At 44.4% G+C, this 22,178-nt stretch overlaps 1 protein-coding gene across 1 annotated transcript; it reads right to left on the reverse strand.

The window, feature by feature from the left end:
- On the reverse strand, window positions 1–20,523 carry TOMM6 (translocase of outer mitochondrial membrane 6). Its single transcript, XM_063451665.1, has 4 exons — window positions 20,422–20,523; window positions 18,761–18,924; window positions 15,394–15,521; window positions 1–228 (listed from the first exon to the last, which is right to left on the reverse strand). The coding sequence occupies exons 2-3, from the start codon at window positions 18,895–18,897 to the stop codon at window positions 15,425–15,427; spliced, it is 234 nt and encodes a 77-aa protein (XP_063307735.1). The 5' UTR covers window positions 18,898–18,924; window positions 20,422–20,523; the 3' UTR covers window positions 1–228; window positions 15,394–15,424.
- Window positions 20,524–22,178: the final 1,655 nt, after the last annotated feature.

Here is a 22,178-nt window from a genome sequence, read left to right on the forward strand (position 1 = left end):
TGTGATTGTACATTTATTTGAATTCTAAAACATTTCTTTTAAATAATGGTTTAAACAAAAGTCAGATTGATCCCATCCAGTGATGTGCTGCCGCAAACCTCCAACATGGCCACGAACAAGGTTCCCATTTCCTCACTGTAGCCCTATGTACCTTCTGCTCCGACATGTGCTAGTGCACTCAAGCGAAAGAACTGAGTATGCTGAATGAACAAGTTCTATGTCGAATAACTAGAAGAGAAAATGGATTGTAATTGTACAAAAGTCTTTAAAGCATCAATTTAATTTTGAAACAATGTAGATGATCACTTTAATAGTATACTTTCAAGCCATAAATTTATAGCTATATGCAGCAAACTGCTGATGAGACCCCTGTGATCTCCCTGCATATCCCCAAGCCAACTGTGTTTATACTGGGCTTTGCCAGATTCCCAGCACTGATCACAGTGTAATCAGTCAGGAAAAGCTTCCTGTAATATGCCACAACAAATCCAGTAGATGGCAGCATCATACCACAATACTGTTTTATGTGGGAAATGTATCTGCTTATGGTTAGACTTGGGCGTAGAGTTAAAGTTAAGGGTTACTTCTATTTTAGAGTTATGGATAGTGTCATGTTAAGGGTAAGGATAAAGGGAGTTAAATATAGTCAGGGTAGCAGAACTACCAAACAATTTAGATCCTGGAAATTTACCATTCAGGACAGATATGATTTTATCTATTTTTATTTAGTTGCAATGGAAGACAAAAAAAAAAAAAAATGCTAGCCAACCTGTGCCCCACCACCACATTTGACTTCATTTTGCTAAAAGTGCAGATTTCAGGCAGCCAATAGGTCCTGTTACTTCCTGATTTGGTTAGTTCAGTGGAGCTAAACTCAAGAGGCAGAAATTGCTCAGAGCACCTGCCTTGCAAAGACTACACAATGAGCTGCATTGGGAAGTCTGTGATTGGACAGCGACAAAGTCTGGGTGGTGTTAGAAGGGGAAGGTTTGCAAAGGCTACAGACAAGAGAACTCCAGGCTTTGTAAGCTGTTTTAGATCTACCCCAATAAAAAAAAAAAAAAAAGAATACATGCAAGTTTATTTGGAGTATATCTACTAAACAGTAATATTTTGTATTTGGGCAGGGTATTTTATTTAAATGTTGTTAGGCAAACATGTAGGATAATAACTTCCCTTTTAAAGAGAAAACCTTAAATTACAGTTGAGGGGGGCGGGGCCTGACCTCTGAGCAGAGCAGCCGCACGGTATCACAGCTCCTGCTCCCGGGGGCGGTTTTTACCCACTTACCGACCGAAACAAGCTCCCATTGACCCAAAGCCTGCTACCGGGAACCAAGGGACAGCATAAGCTACCCACTCATGCCAAACACGACAAATTTCTTGCCGGCTCCTACCACGCTGCCTTTGCGGCCTGGCCAGCACGGGAGAGGCGGGCGCTCTCCTGCCGCTGCAACGACTCCCTGACTGGGAGACTCTGTTCCTGAAGACATTTGATGACATCTGCCAGCAGTTTTGGAGGAGAGTGGAGGCGCGGAGTCGGCAATCGACTATACCTGCTCCCAAGACGCAACCGACAGGCAGAGCTCTGGAGCGGCGCCCTACTCCCAAGCGGAGGACCAAGTGGCCCCGAACATCAGCCTGTAGATCGCATAAGCGGAGGATACACCGCCGCCTGAGATCACGGGACTTACACCCCAAAGCGAAAAGTTGTCGGATCCCTCCAAGAACAGCACATGATCCCAGCATGATCCCGGTTGGAGAGGGTGAGAGGGCATGGAACAATCAAAGGCCCACTGGGTCTGTCAGCAGCACCCCTCCCCACTGCCTTACACTACCACACTTAGGGGCAGATATGCTCCCCCCCTGCAGGTATCGGCTAAAGCACCCGGCTGACAGACAGCAGGAACTCCACGGAGCTAATGGTCTCACGGGACAATACCCTGCCAGCACTACACTCTGGGTCTGACTCCAACTCCTATGACTATTGACTAGTGGCCAGCACACAGAGTATTGGTTACCCCTTGGCCCCCACAGGGGTGTCTCCCACAGAGTCGAACTACACTAATCTATGTTTTAATCTGTATCTTGCTCAGTAACTTATGGCACCTCATGTACTTACTTACCTACCTAGCTTGTTTGCTCTGCCTAGTCTACTACATATGACAAACTAATACTTGTCCCACCATACTAGCTTGACTCTAAACTTCTGACATCCAGGTCTAGCATAACGTATATGGCAAGCGCGCAGCTCGCAGCTTTATTCACCTATGCATTGTTTCCTGTACAACGAGCGCTGCCTTTAACATGCCTTTACTATTATATGACTAGCTACCTGTACTGGACACTCTTGCAGACCTGTTTTTATTTACTTATATGCTACTTAACACACAACTGATTTTCATACGTTATAAAAAAATGTGTGCTGTTACTCGAAATGCCACGCTGCCACCAAAAATTGTTGTAACTAAGCTTGTGGACACTGTTGTGGCTAGACAAGCCTGTACTGTTGATATAAGCACAATACAAAATAAAGAATTAAAAAAAAAAAAATTACAGTTGAGGAACAAACATAGGTAATTGTTCAAGTTCTAAACAGAACCTAACATTTGTGCTATTTCTTTAGGGGATTAAATAAACATTAAGCAGCATAACTACTCCATGGACATAATGGTGCAAAGTGGTACCCAGTCTCCTTGCACACATCTTCCCATTTTCTCTTTTACATAAAAGGATACCGTAGTGCCAGGAATACATATTTCTGGCACTAATCGCTTCCTCCTCCTTCGCGTGTGTTGTCGTCCAACGGTAAATAAAGGGTTAAAAACCCATTACCTTTTCCCAGCGTCGATGTCCCTCTGCGCTGGGTCGACGCTCCACCCCTTCCGTCACGCGACAAACAGGGTCTAATGTGCATGCACGGCAAAAAACATGCCCTGAGCTTTAGACCTCCCAATAGAAAAGCCAATGCTTTCTTATGGGGAAAAATATGACGCTGGAGATCCCCATGCAGAGCGTAAGGACGTCCAGCGTCAGATACCGGACCAGTCCATTTCAATTCAGAAAGCCACCAAGGGCAGACTTAGAGTCGCAATTGTAAACATTGCTGTTTCTAGGAAACTGCAATGTTTTACATTGCAGCACTAAGTGCAAAAGGGACACTCCACCCAGACCACTTCAATTAGCCGAAGTGGTCTGGGTGCCTACAGTGTCCCTTTAAAATGAGAGCCATAGGTCATGTGCACACTGTTCAATTTCACACATCCACTATTTATCTCTCTGGAAACAACCTGGCCATAGTTGGAAGCTTAGATAAACACTGTGCACACAACCTTATTAAAAAGAAAGATGCCAAACATAGAACAGTTGTGAAGCAGCAGCTACCAAATTATTTAGCAGCTGAATCTTATCATCTGGTACTCGAGGCTGAACAACATATTCAGTGCATTTCTGCAGCTCTGTCACTTTCATGCATCTTTGAATATTTTGAAAACCCCTTCAACATGACAAGCCCACTTTGAATACAGCCACTGGGGGGAAACTGCAAATATATATATGTAGAAAGGCCATTAGGCCTGAATTTGTGGGAGGAGTAAGTCCCCTACTTAAACTCCCAGGCCCTACTCACCTCTGCCGTTCAGCTGATTGTCTATCCCCATACCAACCAGCACTTCCGGTCCGAGCTTCCCGCCAGATCAGCTTCAGTCTCCTGCAGCAAGAGGTCCAGAGCTTTCCACCCTCCGTTCCGAGGCCCCGCCGCGCGTTTTTTTTCCCTCCAGGTCGCGGTACACGGCTTCCGGTCACGAGACCGGCACGCTCACGTAAGCTAAGTGAGGGAAATAGCGTTCGGCTATTTCCCTCTGTTCGGGCCTAAAAACGTTGGGGTAGGCTCCCTCTATCTTCTCTACGCGTATCCATGCTCGTTTAAACGTATTCAGCGTCCGCGCCAAAACAGACGAACGCCCGTCACACTTACGCATCGTTCACGTATTCGTACGGAAAACTACCGAACTATGTATAAGTATAACGCACATATTAATCGTTGTATTTCTATGTTACTGTTCGGGCTTACGCACGAACCTCGTACTTACCTACTTACCCGTTCGTGCATCCTTAACATTAGACAATAATCCTATTCACCCCTCGCTATTTTCTCATTCAGTACCGATCTATTCGTACGGTTTAAACGAACCCACGGTACAAATCCCTATTACGATTACCGTATATACTCGAGTATAAGCCGACCCGAAAATAAGCCGAGGCCCCTAATTTTACCCCAAAAAACTGGGAAAACGTATTGACTCGAGTATAAGACTAGGGTGGGAAATGCAGCAGCTACTGGTAAATTTCTAAATAAAATTAGATCCTAAAAAAATTATATTAATTGAATATTTATTTACAGTGTGTGTGTGAATGAGTGCAGTGTGTGTGTGTGTGTGTGAATGAGTGCAGTGTGTGTGTGTGTGTGTGTATGAGTGCAGTGTGTGTGTGTGTGTGTATGAGTGCAGTGTGTGTGTGTGTGTGTATGAGTGCAGTGTGTGTGTGTGTGTGTATGAGTGCAGTGTGTGTGTGTGTGTGTATATGAGTGCAGTGTGTGTGTGTGTGTGTATGAGTGCAGTGTGTGTGTGTGTGTATGAGTGCAGTGTGTGTGTGTGTATGAGTGCAGTGTGTGTGTGTGTATGAGTGCAGTGTGTGTGTGTGTGTGTATGAGTGCAGTGTGTGTGTGTGTGTGTATGAGTGCAGTGTGTGTGTGTATGAGTGCAGTGTGTGTGTGTATGAGTGCAGTGTGTGTGTGTGTATGAGTGCAGTGTGTGTGTGTGTAGTGTGTGTGTGTGTATGAGTGCAGTGTGTGTGTGTGTATGAATGCGGTGTGTGTGTATGAATGCAGTGTGTGTATGAATGCAGTGTGTGTGTGTATGAATGCAGTGTGTGTGTGTATGAATGCAGTGTGTGTGTGTATGAATGCAGTGTGTGTGTGTGTGTGTGTGTGTGTGTGTGTTGCAGAGCCTTGGTGGGGGGATGGGCAATTTTATTATTATTTTTTAATTATTTAATAATTATTTTTTATTGTTATTTTTTATTTTAATTAATTATTATTTTTTATTATTATTAATATTTTATTATTATTTTGATTTTTTTTTTTTTCGTCCCCCCCTGCCTGCTTGATACATGGCAGGGAGGGGGGCTCTCACTCCCTGGGGGTCCAGTGGCATTGGTAGTTCAGTGGGGGGAGGGGGGCTGGCTGAGAGTTTACTTACCTCTCCTGCAGCTCCCTCCTCCTCCGCGCCGGTCCGGTCAGCTCCCTCTGTCAGCTGACACTAAGTCTCGCGAGAGCCGCACTATGACCCCGCGGCTCTCGCGAGACTTACACTGGGAGCTGACCGAGGTGCTGAACGGACCGCCGCAGAGGAGAAGGGAGCTGACAGGAGCTGCAGAAGAGGTAAGTAAACGCTCTGTAAGCCCCCACAGCCCCCTGTCTGTATTATGGCAATGTAAATTGCCATAATACAGACACTGACTCGAGTATAAGCCGAGTTGGGGTTTTTCAGCACAAAAAATGTGCTGAAAAACTCTGCTTATACTCGAGTATATACGGTAATTCTGTTAAACCATGCTAAATTAATTCATCAATTTCATTTACACGAATTCTAAATGTAAACGCATATTCCCTGTTCGGTCAGTTAACTGCTGATACCTACATGTCAGTATTGGTTATACAATCCGGTCTAACTACCAGTCTCTTTCTTAAACTGTGTTGGCCGGTTTGATATATCTAAAACATTTAAAATCTCAACAATTATTTATAAAGATATGGTTCTTTTTCCTACACCTAATTAACTAGTAACCTACGTCTTAATATCCATTTTATTAATTCTTATAGACTTCTCATGTCACCAATATAAATAAACAAGTTTTTCTAACTATACACCAACCCTATTCAAACCCTACATACAGATATTAATTTATTAGACTATGATACTCTAGGGTAATTCCGTTAAATCCACATCTGTACTACATCTTCTCCTTAAAATCACGCAGTCATTTATTCTTGCCTCTGTCACATGTCTTTGGCTTTACAGATTGTATCGGTTTCTTGCATTCCTGCTCAAAATCTTACAGATACGTTTTTCGCTTAGGCACTAGCATTACAGTCCAGTTCTTCCGATAAATACCATCTCTCATACCACCCCCCCCCCCCCCACGTTTCCTTACTCCCCTTCTAATACCTCATTCACAAAATCATTTATTTTAGAATGTCCCAAGAACCAATCCCCATCGAAGAACTGCCAGAAGAGATACCGTTCACGCCAACCAGACCAGAGTCTCCAGGCGAATCTCTCACCCCTTCAACTCCCACGTCCTTGAGAGCATGGACTATTCCTAAAATTACTGCCGAACTTAGGCTCAGGGGAATCCCCTTTCCAGCCACAGCTAGAAAGGCAGAACTTCACAGGCTGCTTACCTACCATGCCCCTGCACCTAGGCCAAGCACTAGCTCTCAAGGACAGCCACCAAGCACTGGCACGACCACCCAGGATACCCTGGCAGCAATCTTGGTCAACCTACAGACCCTTAATAGCAGGCTAAGGTGGAGAGCGCCATCGCCTCCCCAGGTAATACCCCGGGCCTCCCAGTCTCCACCCTTGGGCTGTACCAGCATGCCCCCCCCCCCATACTCCCCTCGCCTACACCACTCACAGCTATAGCTCCTTTTGAGTCACCAGCTCACTCCGTCCCAGACTCTATCAGGAAAGAAATCCTAGACGGGAAGGACGTGTGTCTGGTGTCTCTGCTTATAGCGTCACAGGACATACTGGAGAACCAGGCTTACAATTACGGGGATATTTCAGTAGTGCTCAAGACAAGAGATCCTAGGCTTAATAAAAAAACTTTCAATTCTCCAGTTCGGGATAGCTTTCGGGATATACCGTGACGTCATCTGCACGGTGTATCCCCACAGAAGAGAGGAGTTAGACCTCTACCTTCACAAGGTGGTGGATCTAGGCTCTTCTTTCTACGACTACCATAAGTCAGTATCAGCGAAGGCGGCGACCCATCTGAAACAGTTCAACGTAAGAATTAACTGGTGTCAGATGGATACAGAATTATTCTGTCGCCACTTCGCTGGTCTCAGGCCCCCGTCTTGTGCCATATGTAATTCCACATCCCACATGGCGGACTTATGTCCCTCTAAAGCAGATCCCACCACCTCCACTCCCACCCCTCATCCCTCTTTCACCCCTCACAACAAACCAGTGGGTGGTCTACGTGACAAGCCGGGTAGGCCCATCTCCTTTTTAGGCAAGGTGCAGGTGTGCAATAATTTCAACGCAGGCTCCTGCAGTTTCAGCGCATGTAGATTATTGCACATCTGCCCCATTTGCTTCAGGGCCCATACTAAGACCATGTGACGGACAGGTTGTCCCCTAACAAATGACTAACCAACATTAATGTCGACAACCTGTTTTTTTTACTTAAGGTCACACCCTAGCAGGCACCTGGTGGAATATCTGACCACAGGGTTCACACAGGGGTTTCTCACGGGTATAGTAGCCATCCCCTCAGGTACATTTGAATGTCCTAATCTACTGTCAGCACGTCTAGACCCAGTCTCCACAGACACTCTCCTTTCCTCAGAAATTACTAATGGTTTCATGATCGGGCCTTTCACCTCCTGGCGCACTAACCCAATCGGTGTCGCAGTTCACAAATATTCTAATAAAAAACGTCTAATTATCGATTTATTGGCACCGCACTCCTCTTTTTTTCCCAGCATAAACGCACTCATTCCAGCAGACGAATTCTCACTCCAGTACGTAACTATTGACGACGCTATACAGGCCATCATCTCTTCTGGTAATCGCCCCTGGCTCAGCAAAACAGACATCACAAACGCATTTAAGTTACTACCCATGCACCCCTCACTCTGGCACTTGCACGGTGTTAAATGGCGAGGAAAGTACTACTTCTCCACACGACTCACTTTCGGTTCTCGAAGCAGCCCCAAACTTTTCAATATCTTCGCTGAGACACTATGCTGGCTGCTTCTGAACGTCCTCAGGTGTCACTCAGTTATTCACTACCTAGACTACTTCCTACTGATAGAGCCTGGGGCACAAACACCCACCGCTATCAGACGCACTACAGCACTTTTTTCCACACTTGGAGTACCTTTGTCCCCATCTAAAACAATGGCCCCCCCTACTAAATTAACCTTTTTGGGGATAGAGCTAGATTCCGTTACCCTCAGGGCTAGCCTTCCCCATGACAAACTGACCCGCTTGAGAAGGGAGATAGACATGTTCCTGCGGAATGATGTTTGCACCAGGAAGGAACTCCAGTCCCTTCTGGGATCCCTGAACTTCGCCATGCGCATCATCCCGCAGGGAAGGTCTTTTATATCCAGGCTTCTTTGCCTGCTCCATGGGGTACCGGACTCTTGCCCAGTTTCATTGGACCCCCACGCCAAGGCTGACTTAGCTATGTGGGGGAAGTTTTTGGCAGATTGGAACGGTATCTCCATGTTTATCCCCCCTCTCTCCACTTCTTCACCCATCATTCACACAGACGCTGCAGCCAACACTGGTTTCGCAGCCATCTTTGGCAACCACTGGTTTAGGGGTCACTGGCCCGCTGAGACGGATGCCTTGCCAGGATTCAGGGAGACCTCAGCCCTATTTGAAATATATCCCATTGTGGCGGCCACACACACCTGGGGTCATCTCTGGTCCGGCAAGGCAGTAAAATGCTACTCTGACAACTCTGCAGCTTGCAAAATCATTAACAAGGGGCGCTCATCATCCCTGACCATCATGCAGCTGATTCGCAAGCTGACCTGGCTAGCAGCAACTGGTCAGTTTCACTTAGGTTGTTGTCACATCTCGGGTATCCATAACACTGCAGCGGACGCTCTTTCTCGCTCTCAATTCCAGGTATTCTCTCAGGCACTCCCTACGGCTCACCACCAGCCATACAGGACACCACGGTTTCATGAACTAATCCTGGATTGAGCACACTAATGCATCACGCTAGGACTCTCACTCACCAAGCACTATCACCTAACACAGCCATCTCTTATCATAGGGCACTAACCATATTTAACAAATTCACTGCAGAATTCGGTTTACAAGGCGACCTTTCTATTCAAACCATGGTGGCTTTTGCCTCTTTTTGCCACTTACCGTATATACTCGAGTATAAGACGAGTTTTTCAGCACATTTTTTGTGCTGAAAAACTCCCACTCGTCTTATACTCGAGTGAGTGTTTGTATTATGGCAATTTTCATTGCCATAATACAGACTGGGGGGAGAGGGGGGCTGGCAGAGAGCTGTAACTTACCTTCACAGCAGCTCCTGTCAGCTCCCTTCTCTCTCCTCCGTCCGTGCAGCTCCCAGGTCGGCTTCCTCTGCAACTCTTGCGAGAGCCGCGGGGTCAGAGCGTTGCCACGGGTTACCGTGGCAACGCTCCGCGCGGCCGCGAGAGTTGCAGAGGAAGCCAACCTGGGAGCTGCGCGGACGGAGGAGAGAGAAGGGAGCAGACAGGATCTGCGGTGAAGGTAAGTTACAGCTCTCTGCCAGCCCCCCTCCTACAGCCCATCCACTGGACCACCAGGGAGTGAGAGCCCCCCTCCCTGGCCAGCTAACAGGCAGGGAGGGGGGACGAAAAAATAAAAATATTAATAAAACAAATAATAAGAAAAAAATATATATTAAAATAATAATAACAAAAAATAATAATACAATTAATAAAATAAAAAAATAATTACCTAAAAAAAAACCAAAAAAAAAAATATTAAGATAATAATTAAATAATAATTAATAAAATGCCCAACCCCCACACTGCACTCATACACACTGCACTGCATTCATTATATACACACTGCACTCATACACACTGCACTCATACATTATACACACACTGCATACACACTGCACTCATACACACACTGCATTCATATACACACACTGCACTGCATTCATTATATACACACTGCATTCATACACACACACACACACACTGCACTCATATACACACACTGCACTCCATTCATTATATACACACTGCACTCCATTCATTATATACACACTGCACTCCATTCATTATATACACACTGCACTCCATTCATTATATACACACTGCACTCCATTCATTATATACACACTGCACTCCATTCATTATATACACACTGCACTCCATTCATTATATACACACTGCACTCCATTCATTATATACACACTGCACTCCATTCATTATATACACACTGCACTCCATTCATTATATACACACTGCACTCCATTCATTATATACACACTGCACTCCATTCATTATATACACACTGCACTCCATTCATTATATACACACTGCACTCCATTCATTATATACACACTGCACTCCATTCATTATATACACACTGCACTCATACACACTGCATACACACACACTGCATTCATATACACATGCTGTAACTAAATATCCAGTTAATATAATTTTTTTAGGATCTAATTTTATTTAGAAATTTACCAGTAGCTGCTTCATTTCCCACCCTAGTCTTATACTCGAGTCAATACGTTTTCCCAATTTTTGGGGGTAAAATTAGGGGCCTCGGCTTATATTCGGGTCGGCTTATACTCGAGTATATACGGTACATCTTAAACTTTCCCACAACACCATAAAACTTTATCTCACTGGGGTGCAGCACCATAGCCTCACAAATTTCCCCAACACCACCCCCTTCTTGTCATCATATCCCATTAAAAAGGTATTGAAGGTGTTAAAGGGGTCAGCTCCTCTCACTATCACAAGACTACCTATAGATGGTCCTGTCTTCAGATCACTTAGCAATATCCTTGACGAATCCCTGTTTGATCCCGACACTAACCTGGTGATCAAAGTGGCTATCTATCTTGCTTTCTACGTTTTTCTCAGACCTAGAGAGTTCACGGTTGTTTGTCAAGGGGATATCACGCACAGCCTAAAAACATCGCACCTTACAAAGGTGGAGGATCACTATCTACTTTCGATCCCATCAACTAAAACCAACCATTCACTACACCCCACTGTAATTCCTCTCTTCCCTACTGATAATGCCTGGTGTCCGGTCAAGGCGCTAGACCACCTACGGTCAACCCTTCACGCACACTTACCAGACTCTCCGCTCTTAACAATACAAGGGCACCCGCTTACCACTGCTAAATTCACGTCTCACGTCAGAACGCTATTATCTAAACTGGGTTTTAATCCGACTTCATTCTCCGGGCACTCTTTTCGCATAGGAGCCGCCTCTTCAGCCTCCAGCACTAATACACCGGTTCACATCATCAAGAGACTGGGGCGATGGAAATCCTCCATATACCATACTTCTCTTGTACTGGCTGGAAGCCAGACTGTTTATAGAGATGGCAACATATATGTCTAGTAGCTGCAACTGTAGACAAATGGTAACATGTTGTTATTAGGTAAATAGACACTATTTAAGTTATGCCCAAAGAAGGGAATAGCTAGCTCAAATATATGTTGCCATCTCTATAATAAAAAAAAAAAAAGGACAAGCTTAGCCCAATAGTACAGCTGTACATAAGTTTTTCTTTCTTAGTTTTTTTTGTATTTTCTTTCACCATAGGGTTAAACCAATCACTAAATTTATTCCTTCACGATAGCACTAACCCCTCATAGGGTGAAACATTTTCTCTCTATTTTAAATGAATGAAATAAATGAGGTTTTAATATTTTTTTTCCTTTATTTGTATATATATTTCTTGTGGGCAATTTCTGCATTTACAAAATTGCAAATATATGTATGTGAAGCTCTCCTTTGTGGGCTGTGGTTGTCCAATCACAGCTCAATGAGAAGTCATTGCAAGTCAAGTGCTCTGAGCTTTTTCTGCCTCTTGAGTCTAGTTCCACTGATCTAACCAAACCAGGAAGTAACAGGAGCTGTTGTCTGACAGGGGAGTGTAACAAGGTTCATTTCTGAAAGTGAACATTTCTACTTACATTTTGTAAAATGCAAAGAGGAGACACTCTTCACAAATAAAGCACTTCAGTCATAATGAAGTCTATAACTGCAGTTACAAAAGTATCACTCATTTTGTGGTTTCATTTCCAAAAGCCTGACAGGGTTATTCACTAAAGTGAGAATTCAAAGAGAATTTTAAATTTAGAGATCCGAGAAGCCAAACTGAAAGCATTGCTGGACAGATTATTCAAATTCGGTTATTTTCATGTTCAACTTGAAATTCACTTTGAATTCTCTCTTAATAAATAAACCTGTATATTAGCATAATGAGACATTACGTTACATAGACCTAAAAAAAAAAAAACTTGATTCTTAAAGGATCACAAACATGTATTCCTGGCCCTACAGTGCTAAACCCACCACTGAAGTGGCTTGCTCCCCTATAAAAGTTTAAAACTTATTTCCAGCGCTGCGCGGATCAGTCGGCACTGGCTCCGCCCCATTTGTAACCATCAAAGTGGAGGCTTTTTTGCAATCCAATGCTTTCCCTAAATCGGCACGGGGGCAGGGCCATATGCCATTTTGGCCGATCAGCACCTCCTCATAGAGATGAATTGAATCAATGCATCTTTATGAGGAAAATTCAATTTCTGCATGCAGAGCGCGGGGACGCTGAAGGCAGCGCTGCTTACCGTGCAGCCATGAGCCAAGAAGCCCCTCCAGTGGCCATCTCGCTGCCACCGACTACATCATGGAGACAGCCTCCTATCGTGTGGTCCAATCCAATGTTCCTCGTAGAGGATGCGAGCGATAAGCATCCAAGCTTAACCATTGGAAAGCATTTAATAAATGCATTCCTATAGGGGAATCTACACTATGTTACAGAGTTTGACTGTCAATACAGTGGACATGCCTCCAATGACTAATAGCCACTGGGGGTGTGTTTAACCCTTTAAGGTAAACATTGTGTTTGTGCAAAACTGCAAGATTTTACCTTCAATAAGTTAAATTGACAGGACCCCTACGGCTACACAGCTTAATGTTTATATTCAGGAAAGCACATGTTGGCCAGAACCGTGATTACAAGGGCTTCTGCGTAAGCCATGATGCAACTGTGTTTATTCATGTGGGTGAAAGCCGTGATGCAACTGTGTTCACCTATGCTCTGTCAAGTGAAAAATAAAGAAAAAAAAAAAAATTGACAGGACCACTGCACCAAGGTCGCTTCATTGAGAGGAAGTGGCTTGGGTAACTTTAGTGGTACTTTAAAGGGAAACTCCAGTGCCAGGAAAACAATCAGTTTTCCTGGCACTGGAGGGTCCCTCTCCCTCCCACCCACCAATCCCCAGTTACGGAAGGGGTGAAAACCCCTTCAGTCACTTACCTGAGGCAGCGACGATGTCCCTCGTCGCTGTCTCCTCCTCCGCACCGCTCCTCCCTCTGATTCCGTCGGCCGGCGAGACTGATCCCGCCCACCGGCCGAGGAGACCTAATGCGCATGCGCGGCAATGCAGTGCATGCGCGGCAATGCAGCGCATGCGCATTAGCGCTCCCCGTAGGAAAGCATTGAAAACGAATTTCAATGCTTTCCTATGGGGAAATGAGCGATGCTGGAGGTCCTCACACAGCGTGAGGACGTCCAGCGACGCTCTAGCAAGGAAAATCCTTGCTATAATCCAGGAAGTGACCTCTAGTCGCTGTCTAGTAGACCGCCACTAGAGGTCGAGTTAACCCTGCAAGGTAATTATTGCAGTTTATAAAAAACTGCAATAATTACAGTTGCAGGGTTAGGAGTAGTGGGAGTTGGCACCCAGACCACTCCAATGAGCAGAAGTGGTCTGGGTGCCTGGAGTGTTCCTTTAACCCCTTAAGGACACATGACATGTGTGACATGTCAGGATTCCATTTTATTCCAGAAGTTTGGTCCTTAAGGGGTTAAGGCACAATATGATTATTTTGTGCACATGACAAAACTATTTGCATTATTTATAATACTCCAGTATTATAAACCTTTATTTGTAACGCTGATGTTCTAAACTATTTTCAGATCAGATTTTTGCTCCCCCCAGATGTTTTTTACTACATTTCCCATAATGCTCTTACAGCCATAATGCTGGCAAAGCACCAAGGGAGATGTAGTCCAAAACATCTAGGGGAGCGAAGGTTCCCCCATCCCTGATATAGAGCTATTACTTACCACTAATACAGCAGTGAGAGAGTCTCCTCTGCATATCTGTGAACCTTCAGAAGTTAATCTAGCAATATCCTCACTACCAGTTCAAAGTTTCTCAGAGCACTAAAAGTATGTGAGAAAAAGTAACCTCTCAGCTGACAGCAAGGAGGGTGCTACAACCTGGAGCTTTACAAAAGTTCTGATTTCTCTTGCAGTTTGCTTTTTTTTTTTTTTTTTTAGAACATTAGAATTAGGGGACACTGATAACCCCTAAATCATTTGAGCTGAAGTGCTTTAGAGGTTTGAAGTTTTCCTTTAAAGGGACACTATAGTCACCAGAACAACTACAGCTTATTGAATTTGTTCTGGTGAGTAGAATCATTACCTCCAGGCTTTTTGCTGTAAACACTGTCTTTTCAGAGAAAATGCAGTGTTTACATTACAGCCTAGTGATAACTTCACTGGCCACTCCTCAGATGGCTGCTAGAGATCTTTCCTGGGTCATGGCTGCCTAAAATGCATCCTAAACAATCAGTGTCTCCTCCCTCTGCATGCAGACACTGAACTATCCTCATAGATATTCCTTGATTCAATTCATCTCTATGAGGAGATGCTGATTGGCCAGGGCTTTGTTTGAATCATGCTGGCTTTGCCCCTGATCTGCCTCTTTGTCAGTGGTGAAGCATTGTGATTGGATCAGGCCACCACTTCTGATGATGTCAGCAGACTGCTTGTTTTTTGTTTTTTTTTTTAGGCAAACAGCATGCAGAGTTACAGCTTCTGGCTTGAATACAGTAAGATTTTGCTATATTATTGGAGGCATGAGGGGCCCAGGGGGGCTAGATGGTGTTTTTAACACTATAGGGTCAGGAATACATGCTTGTGTCCCTGACCCTATTGTGATCCTTTAAGAATTATACCAAGATCAAATGGAAAGAAATGTTGCACATTGACTGACATTACAAAATGGCAGTGTTTTGGGGTTTTTGTGTGGGGGGGAGTGGGTCGATGCATATTGCATCTTTTCAGCATTCATGTCTAGTGGGCCCACAGCAAAAAAAAAAATGCCATATTTATGCACTTTGAAGCAATATAAAACCCCCTTGAAATAACTCTACATGTGTCTTTTTCAAGGTGACTGAGGAATGTAATTAACTATGTGCAGTGGTGAATCATTAACAGTCAAAAAATTGCATATTGCCAGATTCAGAACAATTAGGAACATTCAAGCACAGGTTGCTGCATTTCACATGGGAAGTCTCACCTTACAAGCATTGTTTTGTGTTTTTCTTTGGCTAGAGCGCAGGGGGTGGTGCCATCAAATCAATATCTGTCAGGTTTCTGGCCACCCAAACACCAGCTGCAAATAACCCTAAGTTCACAATAAGATTCCTATAAAGAAAACATAAGCATCACTTTGAAGAAATGGCATAAAGAATGGTTTATTAACTAACAATATATTTAAAGCGGCACTGTCATGTCGAACTTACCTTTCTTTAATCGATTCCTCTTCTCTCCCTCTGTCAGGATCTGTTCTTCATTTCTTCCTGTCTGCTCTAGTTTTCTTTAAAATATAAGACAAAGTAGGGACTACTTGTCTTATGGAGGTTTCCTACGCCTGACCATCTCTGACCAGCAGAGGAGAAAAGTGGCAGTGGCGTACATACCAGGGTCGCGGCTGCGATCGGGCCCGGCCCACCAGGGGGCCCGGCCGCCCTGCGACCCGGTATGTACCCACTGTGGCCAGCCTCTTCCCCTGGGGGGCCCAGGAGCCGGCCACCTCAGGGCCCCCAGAGGCTGGCCGTGGTATCACCGGGCTGGCGGGCGCGCGAGGGAGCACTTTCCCCTGAGTGCTCCCTCGCGCACCGCACTGATACCGGAGCCGGAAGATGATGTCATCTTCCGGCTCCGGTATCAGTACGGTGCGCGTGAGGGAGCTGAAGAGGGAGCACTCAGGGGGAAAGTGCTCCCTCGCGCGCCCGCCAGCCAGATAACCCCGCCCAGCAGCAGCAGCACCACCACCACCGGACCCCAGGGAATCCCCTCAGCACTTCTAAAGGTAGGGAGGCTGGGGGGATTCAATTTAAAAAAAAAAAAAAGTGTGTGTGTGTTAGTGAGAGTGTGTGTGTGTGTGTGTTAGTGTTAGTGAATGTGTGTCTGTTAGTGTGTTGAGTGTGTATGTCTTAAGCACTTACCTTTCTCCAGGGCCGGACACCCTTGGCGCTGGGGATCTCTCCGCCACTCAGCTCCGAATGCGCATGCAAACCGCCCATAGGAAAGCATTACTCAATGACTCGCAGAAGCTCCTCTAGCGGCTGTCAATGAGACAGCCACTAGAGGCTGGATTAACCCTCAGTAAAACATAGCAGTTTTTATGAAACTGCTATGTTTTCAGCTGCAGGGTTAAAACTAGAGGGACCTGGCACCCAGACCACTTCATTGAGCTGATGTGATCTGGGTGTCCGTAGTGGTTCTTTAAGTGTATGTCTATCTGCATGCACTGGCGTACATACCGCGGTCGCAGCCCTGTGACCCATGCGACCAGGTGCCCACCGCCAGTTCGCGCAGAGTAAGCGCTCGGGGGGGGGGGGGGGAGAGGGGGGCCCACGGATCAGTTTTCGCACCGGGGCTCCATGGGTTGTGTGTGCACAGTGGGCTTCATTTTTGGTGGTCAGAGCAATTTTCCCACAATGCTCACCTTTCCTCAGTGTTCCCGCGGAGCCTCCTTTCACTTTTCCTGAAGGTCCTGTCAGTTAGACAGAACGCCGGCGAAACTACCGAATTGCGTCCTCACAGAATGAGAACAGTTTCTCCATTCGTGTCTTTGTCCGGAAATTTCATTCGAATTAATGAAATTCTGATCCGATTCGTGCCGCGGCAGCATCTTGCAGCTGCTTAGTAGATAACTTCCTAATTCCTATGGTATCAGGGAGCTATCAAAAGGCTGAAAGACCTAAATTGGTCTTTCAGCCAAATTTTCAAATACTAAGTAAATATTACTTAATATTAGTAAATTCTGCCCCTACTCACAATATCGCAAATAGGGGCATGTCTATTAAACAGCCTGTGGCTGCTCACTTAATTTAAAAAATAATAATCTAGTATGCCCCCTGCGGGGCTGCGCAAGTGGGGGCTATTTAACTGAAGGAGGGACCTAGCGTTAATTTTTCAGCGACAAATAAGGCCAAATAAAAATCCATAATACCCATCAAACTTGTCAATTCTTTTTTTTAAAAACCCGAGCGCAAAAAAAAAAAATCCGACTTTCAAAAGTTGTTTGGAATTTTCCCACTCTGTGTAAAATGACACAGAGCACTCTGGTTGCATTTAAAGCCAACCAATCAGAGTGCTGTGACAGGTAAATGTAGAGACGCTCTGGGTTGTTTTTTTTTCTCCAAGTTTGACAGGGATTATGGATTTTTATTTGCCCCCCCCCCCCCCGGTACTTAGTTATTTTAATCCCCCCTCATTATTTTTAGGGTGAGGGGGATAGGTAGGGGTTTATTTTTTGGGGGGGGTGGGTGACTAGGGGACCTAGTCACTTTGGGGTTCGGGGGGTAACAATTTAATTTAGGGCCGCGACCCGCCGCTCAGGGGTGGGGGCCGTGGGGGGAGTAGTTCCCACTCTCCCTCATTGTTATTTAGGGTCCCCATCTGCCGCTCAGGGGTGGGAGTACAATAGGCCCCCCCCCCATTGTTATTTAGAAGGAGGACAATAGCCCCCCCCCCCCCCCCCCATTGTTATTTAGGGTCCCCAACCGGCGCTCAGGTGTGGGGGCCTGGGGGTGGGAGGAGGACAAAAGGTGAGAATTATGGTAAAATTGCTCCTCCACATGTCAGAGATGGTCAGGCGTAGGAAACCTCCACAAGACAAGTAGTCCCTACTTTGTCTTATGTTTTAACCCCTTAAGGACCAAACTTCTGGAATAAAAGGGAATCATGACATGTCACAAGTCATGTGTCCTTAAGGGGTTAAAAAAAACTAAAGCAGACAGGAAGAAATGAAGAACAGATCCTGAGAGAGGGAGAGAAAAGGAATCGATTAAAGAAAGGCAAGTTCGGCATGACAGTGCCGCTTTAAGAGGATGAATAACAGCAACTTAAATTTCAAAATCATAATTTAAATTGTCAAAATAAAAGTTATTTTTTCAAGCTCATTAATTATTGCCTACAATTTGCAATAGCTGTGCCAACCCTTGCATGCTTATGTTATGTCTTCAGCAGCAGTACATCATGACCTTGAACACAATCGGTGTAACCCACCACATTGTTTCACATGGAAGCATGGTACATTAAACAACAGCAGCAGGAACAGTGACACCCACAGTTATATTAAATTACAGATATATAGTGTTGGACACTCCAGCTGTTCAGAACTACATTTCCCAGGAGTAAATACATACAGACCAAATGTTGGCAATGTGTGTAATATATATAAATATTCATGGCTAAGACAGTAATGTCATAATACACTATGAGGAAATACATGCAGGTAATATGCAATGATATTAAATGTGAATATCACACACACTGCCACCATCACCCACACCCTGGGAGCCATGCACGTGTTGTGTGTTATAGGATGTACTCCACGTATGACACTATCAATATAAACCCTCGGGGTCACAAACCTGCGGAAGTCATTCTTATCGGTGATAAAATGATAGGCCCCATGGAGCCATCCCTGGGACCCTGCAGCAGCTTTCTCCGTGCTACCCGGCGCCATTTTCTTTGTGAGATTGCTAACCTCTTCCTGCTTCAGGAACATGCTGCTTCCGGGTCCGTATAGTGACCTCTGCAGGCAGGAGGGGGTATGACAGTGTTATCCACATGAAGCACGTGGGACATAGCTGGGAGACACTCAACACAAGTGTCCCTGCTTGATAAGGGCAGCCAGTCCTTATTTGTTACCAAGTCCATGAATTCCCCCATTTTGTTTTGTTTTTGGGAAAAGTTAACGTTTTATAGACAAAATAAAAATATGAACACATTGTAAAAAAAAAATAAAAAAGTACTATGTGGAAGTAACAATGCTGTTGAATATAAATAAGGTTGAGACATAATTAATTTTGCATAAACAGCAACAACAACAACAAAAACAGATGTAGCACGGCATCAGCTATTTATAGAGATTAAGATAAGGAACTGTTAATGTAGGGGAGAAGATTGTACTCACACTGGATAAAACTTACAAGGTCAGGAACAGAATTCAAGATTTATGTATAACAAGCAAGGTCTTTCACCAGATTACACAGAAAATAAAGGAAAACACAAAAACTTGATACCGTGTAATGATACAGTGTACATAAGGCATAGCCTCACTATGTAATAGTTTCAGTATTTTGTCATTCTTGGTAGATGTTTATTTCTGTGACCAGAAGCAGCAAATTAAGATGAAGCTGTAGCAAGTTGATATCTATCACGGTCTGCATGAATATAATTCTAACTTTCAAAAGCTTCACGTTTCCTTTTATTCCTTTACCACAAGGCACAATATAGATTTAAGTTCCACCTCTCACTAACACACACAATTCCCACTTTCTTCTGTTCCCCCATCTCTTTCTCCCTTCATAACCACTATCCCTGTCTATTTAAAATTCCCATCATTTGTCACATGATTATTACTTTCTCTATCAGGTTACATTATTTTCCCTGTTATCCCAATGTTCTGTAATTACTTTCCCCTTGATAACTGTCCCGTTCAGACAACCCGTGCTTGACCATGTTAGTTCCTCCCTGATATCTATATCAATGTAATTGTCCACTTATAATTCATGTCTCTTCTGGCTTGTTAATGTATAATATTTGTTGTGCCCCACATGTCATTTCAATTTCCCTTATCTTATCTCTATCCATTTCAATTTACTTCGTTTTCTCAGTGGAGCAACAAATGAAGAAAGGATTTTGGTGCACAAACTGTCCACAACTGTTCTCAACTGTCCTTAAACCCTCGCAATACTTTTCCAGCTCTGGATCTACCCTTTTCCCATCCATTCAAGGCAGTATTTGGGTGCAGTGTCTATGTGTTTGAATGTAGGAGTGTGTGTTGGGTATATTTGTGTGCAGTGTTAGCATTTGAATGCAAATGTGCCTTTGTGTCTACTGAGGTTATCCAGAGGGCCACTCATTGGCCAGATTAAGGCATTTCCTGATACTGTTTCTATTGGGATACTGACAAAACATACACCGGTGGCGTATCATGAAGACTGGCATATAAATGACTGCTTTATACAGTATACAAAACTTAATATTAGAAATATGTATTCAGATTTCCATGTCAAAAATTTACAACCTGAGTATGTGATCTGGTTCTTCAAAGTGATTCTGCTTCATGTAGTTTGTAGTCCAACTGCAGAGAGGTACAACACTACTTTGATTCAACACTCAGACAACTGTGGAGTTCCTGTTGATATCTACTACCTGAATAACTATAATCGTCACAAACATTCTACATAGAAAGCTGGGGTTATAGTCCAAAACTACTCCAGTAAAGACAAACAGATGGATTAATAAACAGATGGGAAATTGATAAGATTTTCCTTCAGTGGAAAAACAGCTACTGCATAGTATTAAAGTATTTAGTACATATATATATTGTAGTCCATAAACCTTGGTATTGTTAGGAAACGTACTGTGATGGGTCCGGTTCAATCCATCTCTGTAAACCAAAACCAATGGTCCTACTTGTTGGATTGGGCCAAGTATACCACGAATAATGGCAACCATGATTCCTCTGGTCACAATTCAGTATGGGCAACTTTGGATTCTGGTTCTGTGTCTGGTATTTTGTGTCTGGCAGCCTTGGATAACCACCTGATTAGACTGCTAGACCTAAGAGTGCAAGTTTAGAATATTCTGGATTTTTTATTTTATTTTTTAATTCTTTATTTTTGGTGTGCACAAAAGGAACAGTAAGCCCTGGTGCGCCACAACAGCGACATCAGAGTATAATTATAAACATTTGCTTTACAGGTTGTGGTTATCGATAGTCAGGCACATTTGTGGTTAAAAAGAAAAACATAACAAGACTGCAACAGTATAAGATTTCGATTAGCTTAAACATTGAGTTATGCAGCACAATGTTATAGTATAAGCACGTTTAGCGCAGTGATGCAGCGTCAGATGTATCGTAATAAAATGTAAATGTTTGTTGCATGGCTTGTCTGGTTGATGCTATCTAGCAAACTGGCTTAATATAGGCTGTGTGTTCTGGGAGTTATGCTGCGCCTGTTGTGGGTGAGATACGACAGACATAACCATTGGTCATTAGTTACAGCTACTTGCTTGCATACATGTTTAAGTTTAATTACTATTAGCATTGGTACGATGTAAACTACAAGTAAGGCCCTCCCTGTGACCCCCTGTGTGAGTCAACGTGAGAACATAACTTAAAGAAAGGATATTAAGAGTCTACAGATAATGTAGTCGTGTGAGTTCAATGGAGGCTTTTGAAGGGCGGTTGGCAATGGGCATTTTGCCTGGTATCAGGTCTCAGTCACTGTAGGGTCAGCCAATGCCTTGTTGGGGCTGGGTGCTTTCTCTCAGTGTCGCTCGTCGCAGCCCATGCCAGCTCTCCAGTGTGTGGGAGGTCTGAGCTCTCGTGCTGTGCAGCGGTGTGGTTGTCGATGAGTACGGTGTTCTCCTGGCTGAATGCTGCGCTGGGGTCACCTGTTTTACACACACTAACAACACACTCTGGTCACACACACACACTAATAACACACTCTGGTCACACACACACTAATAACACACTCTGGTCACACACACACACTAATAACCCCTGAGCGGTGGGTGGGGGCCCTAAATACCATTAAGGGGGGGACCTATTGTCCTCCCCCCTGGCCCCCACCCCTGAGCGGCGGGTGGGGGCCCTACGTAAAAATGTAACACCCCACTCCAGGTGACTAGGGGTCCCCAAACCCCTAGTCACCCCCCTCCCAAACAAATTTACCCCTACCTACCCCCCTCTCCCTAAAAATAATGAGGGGGTCCATTAACTAAGTACCTGTAAAAAAAATAAAACTTACCATTTGATATCTTCTTTTTTCT

The sequence above is a fragment of the Pelobates fuscus genome, chromosome 1 (assembly GCF_036172605.1).
Source record: "Pelobates fuscus isolate aPelFus1 chromosome 1, aPelFus1.pri, whole genome shotgun sequence".
Taxonomy (NCBI): domain Eukaryota; kingdom Metazoa; phylum Chordata; class Amphibia; order Anura; family Pelobatidae; genus Pelobates; species Pelobates fuscus.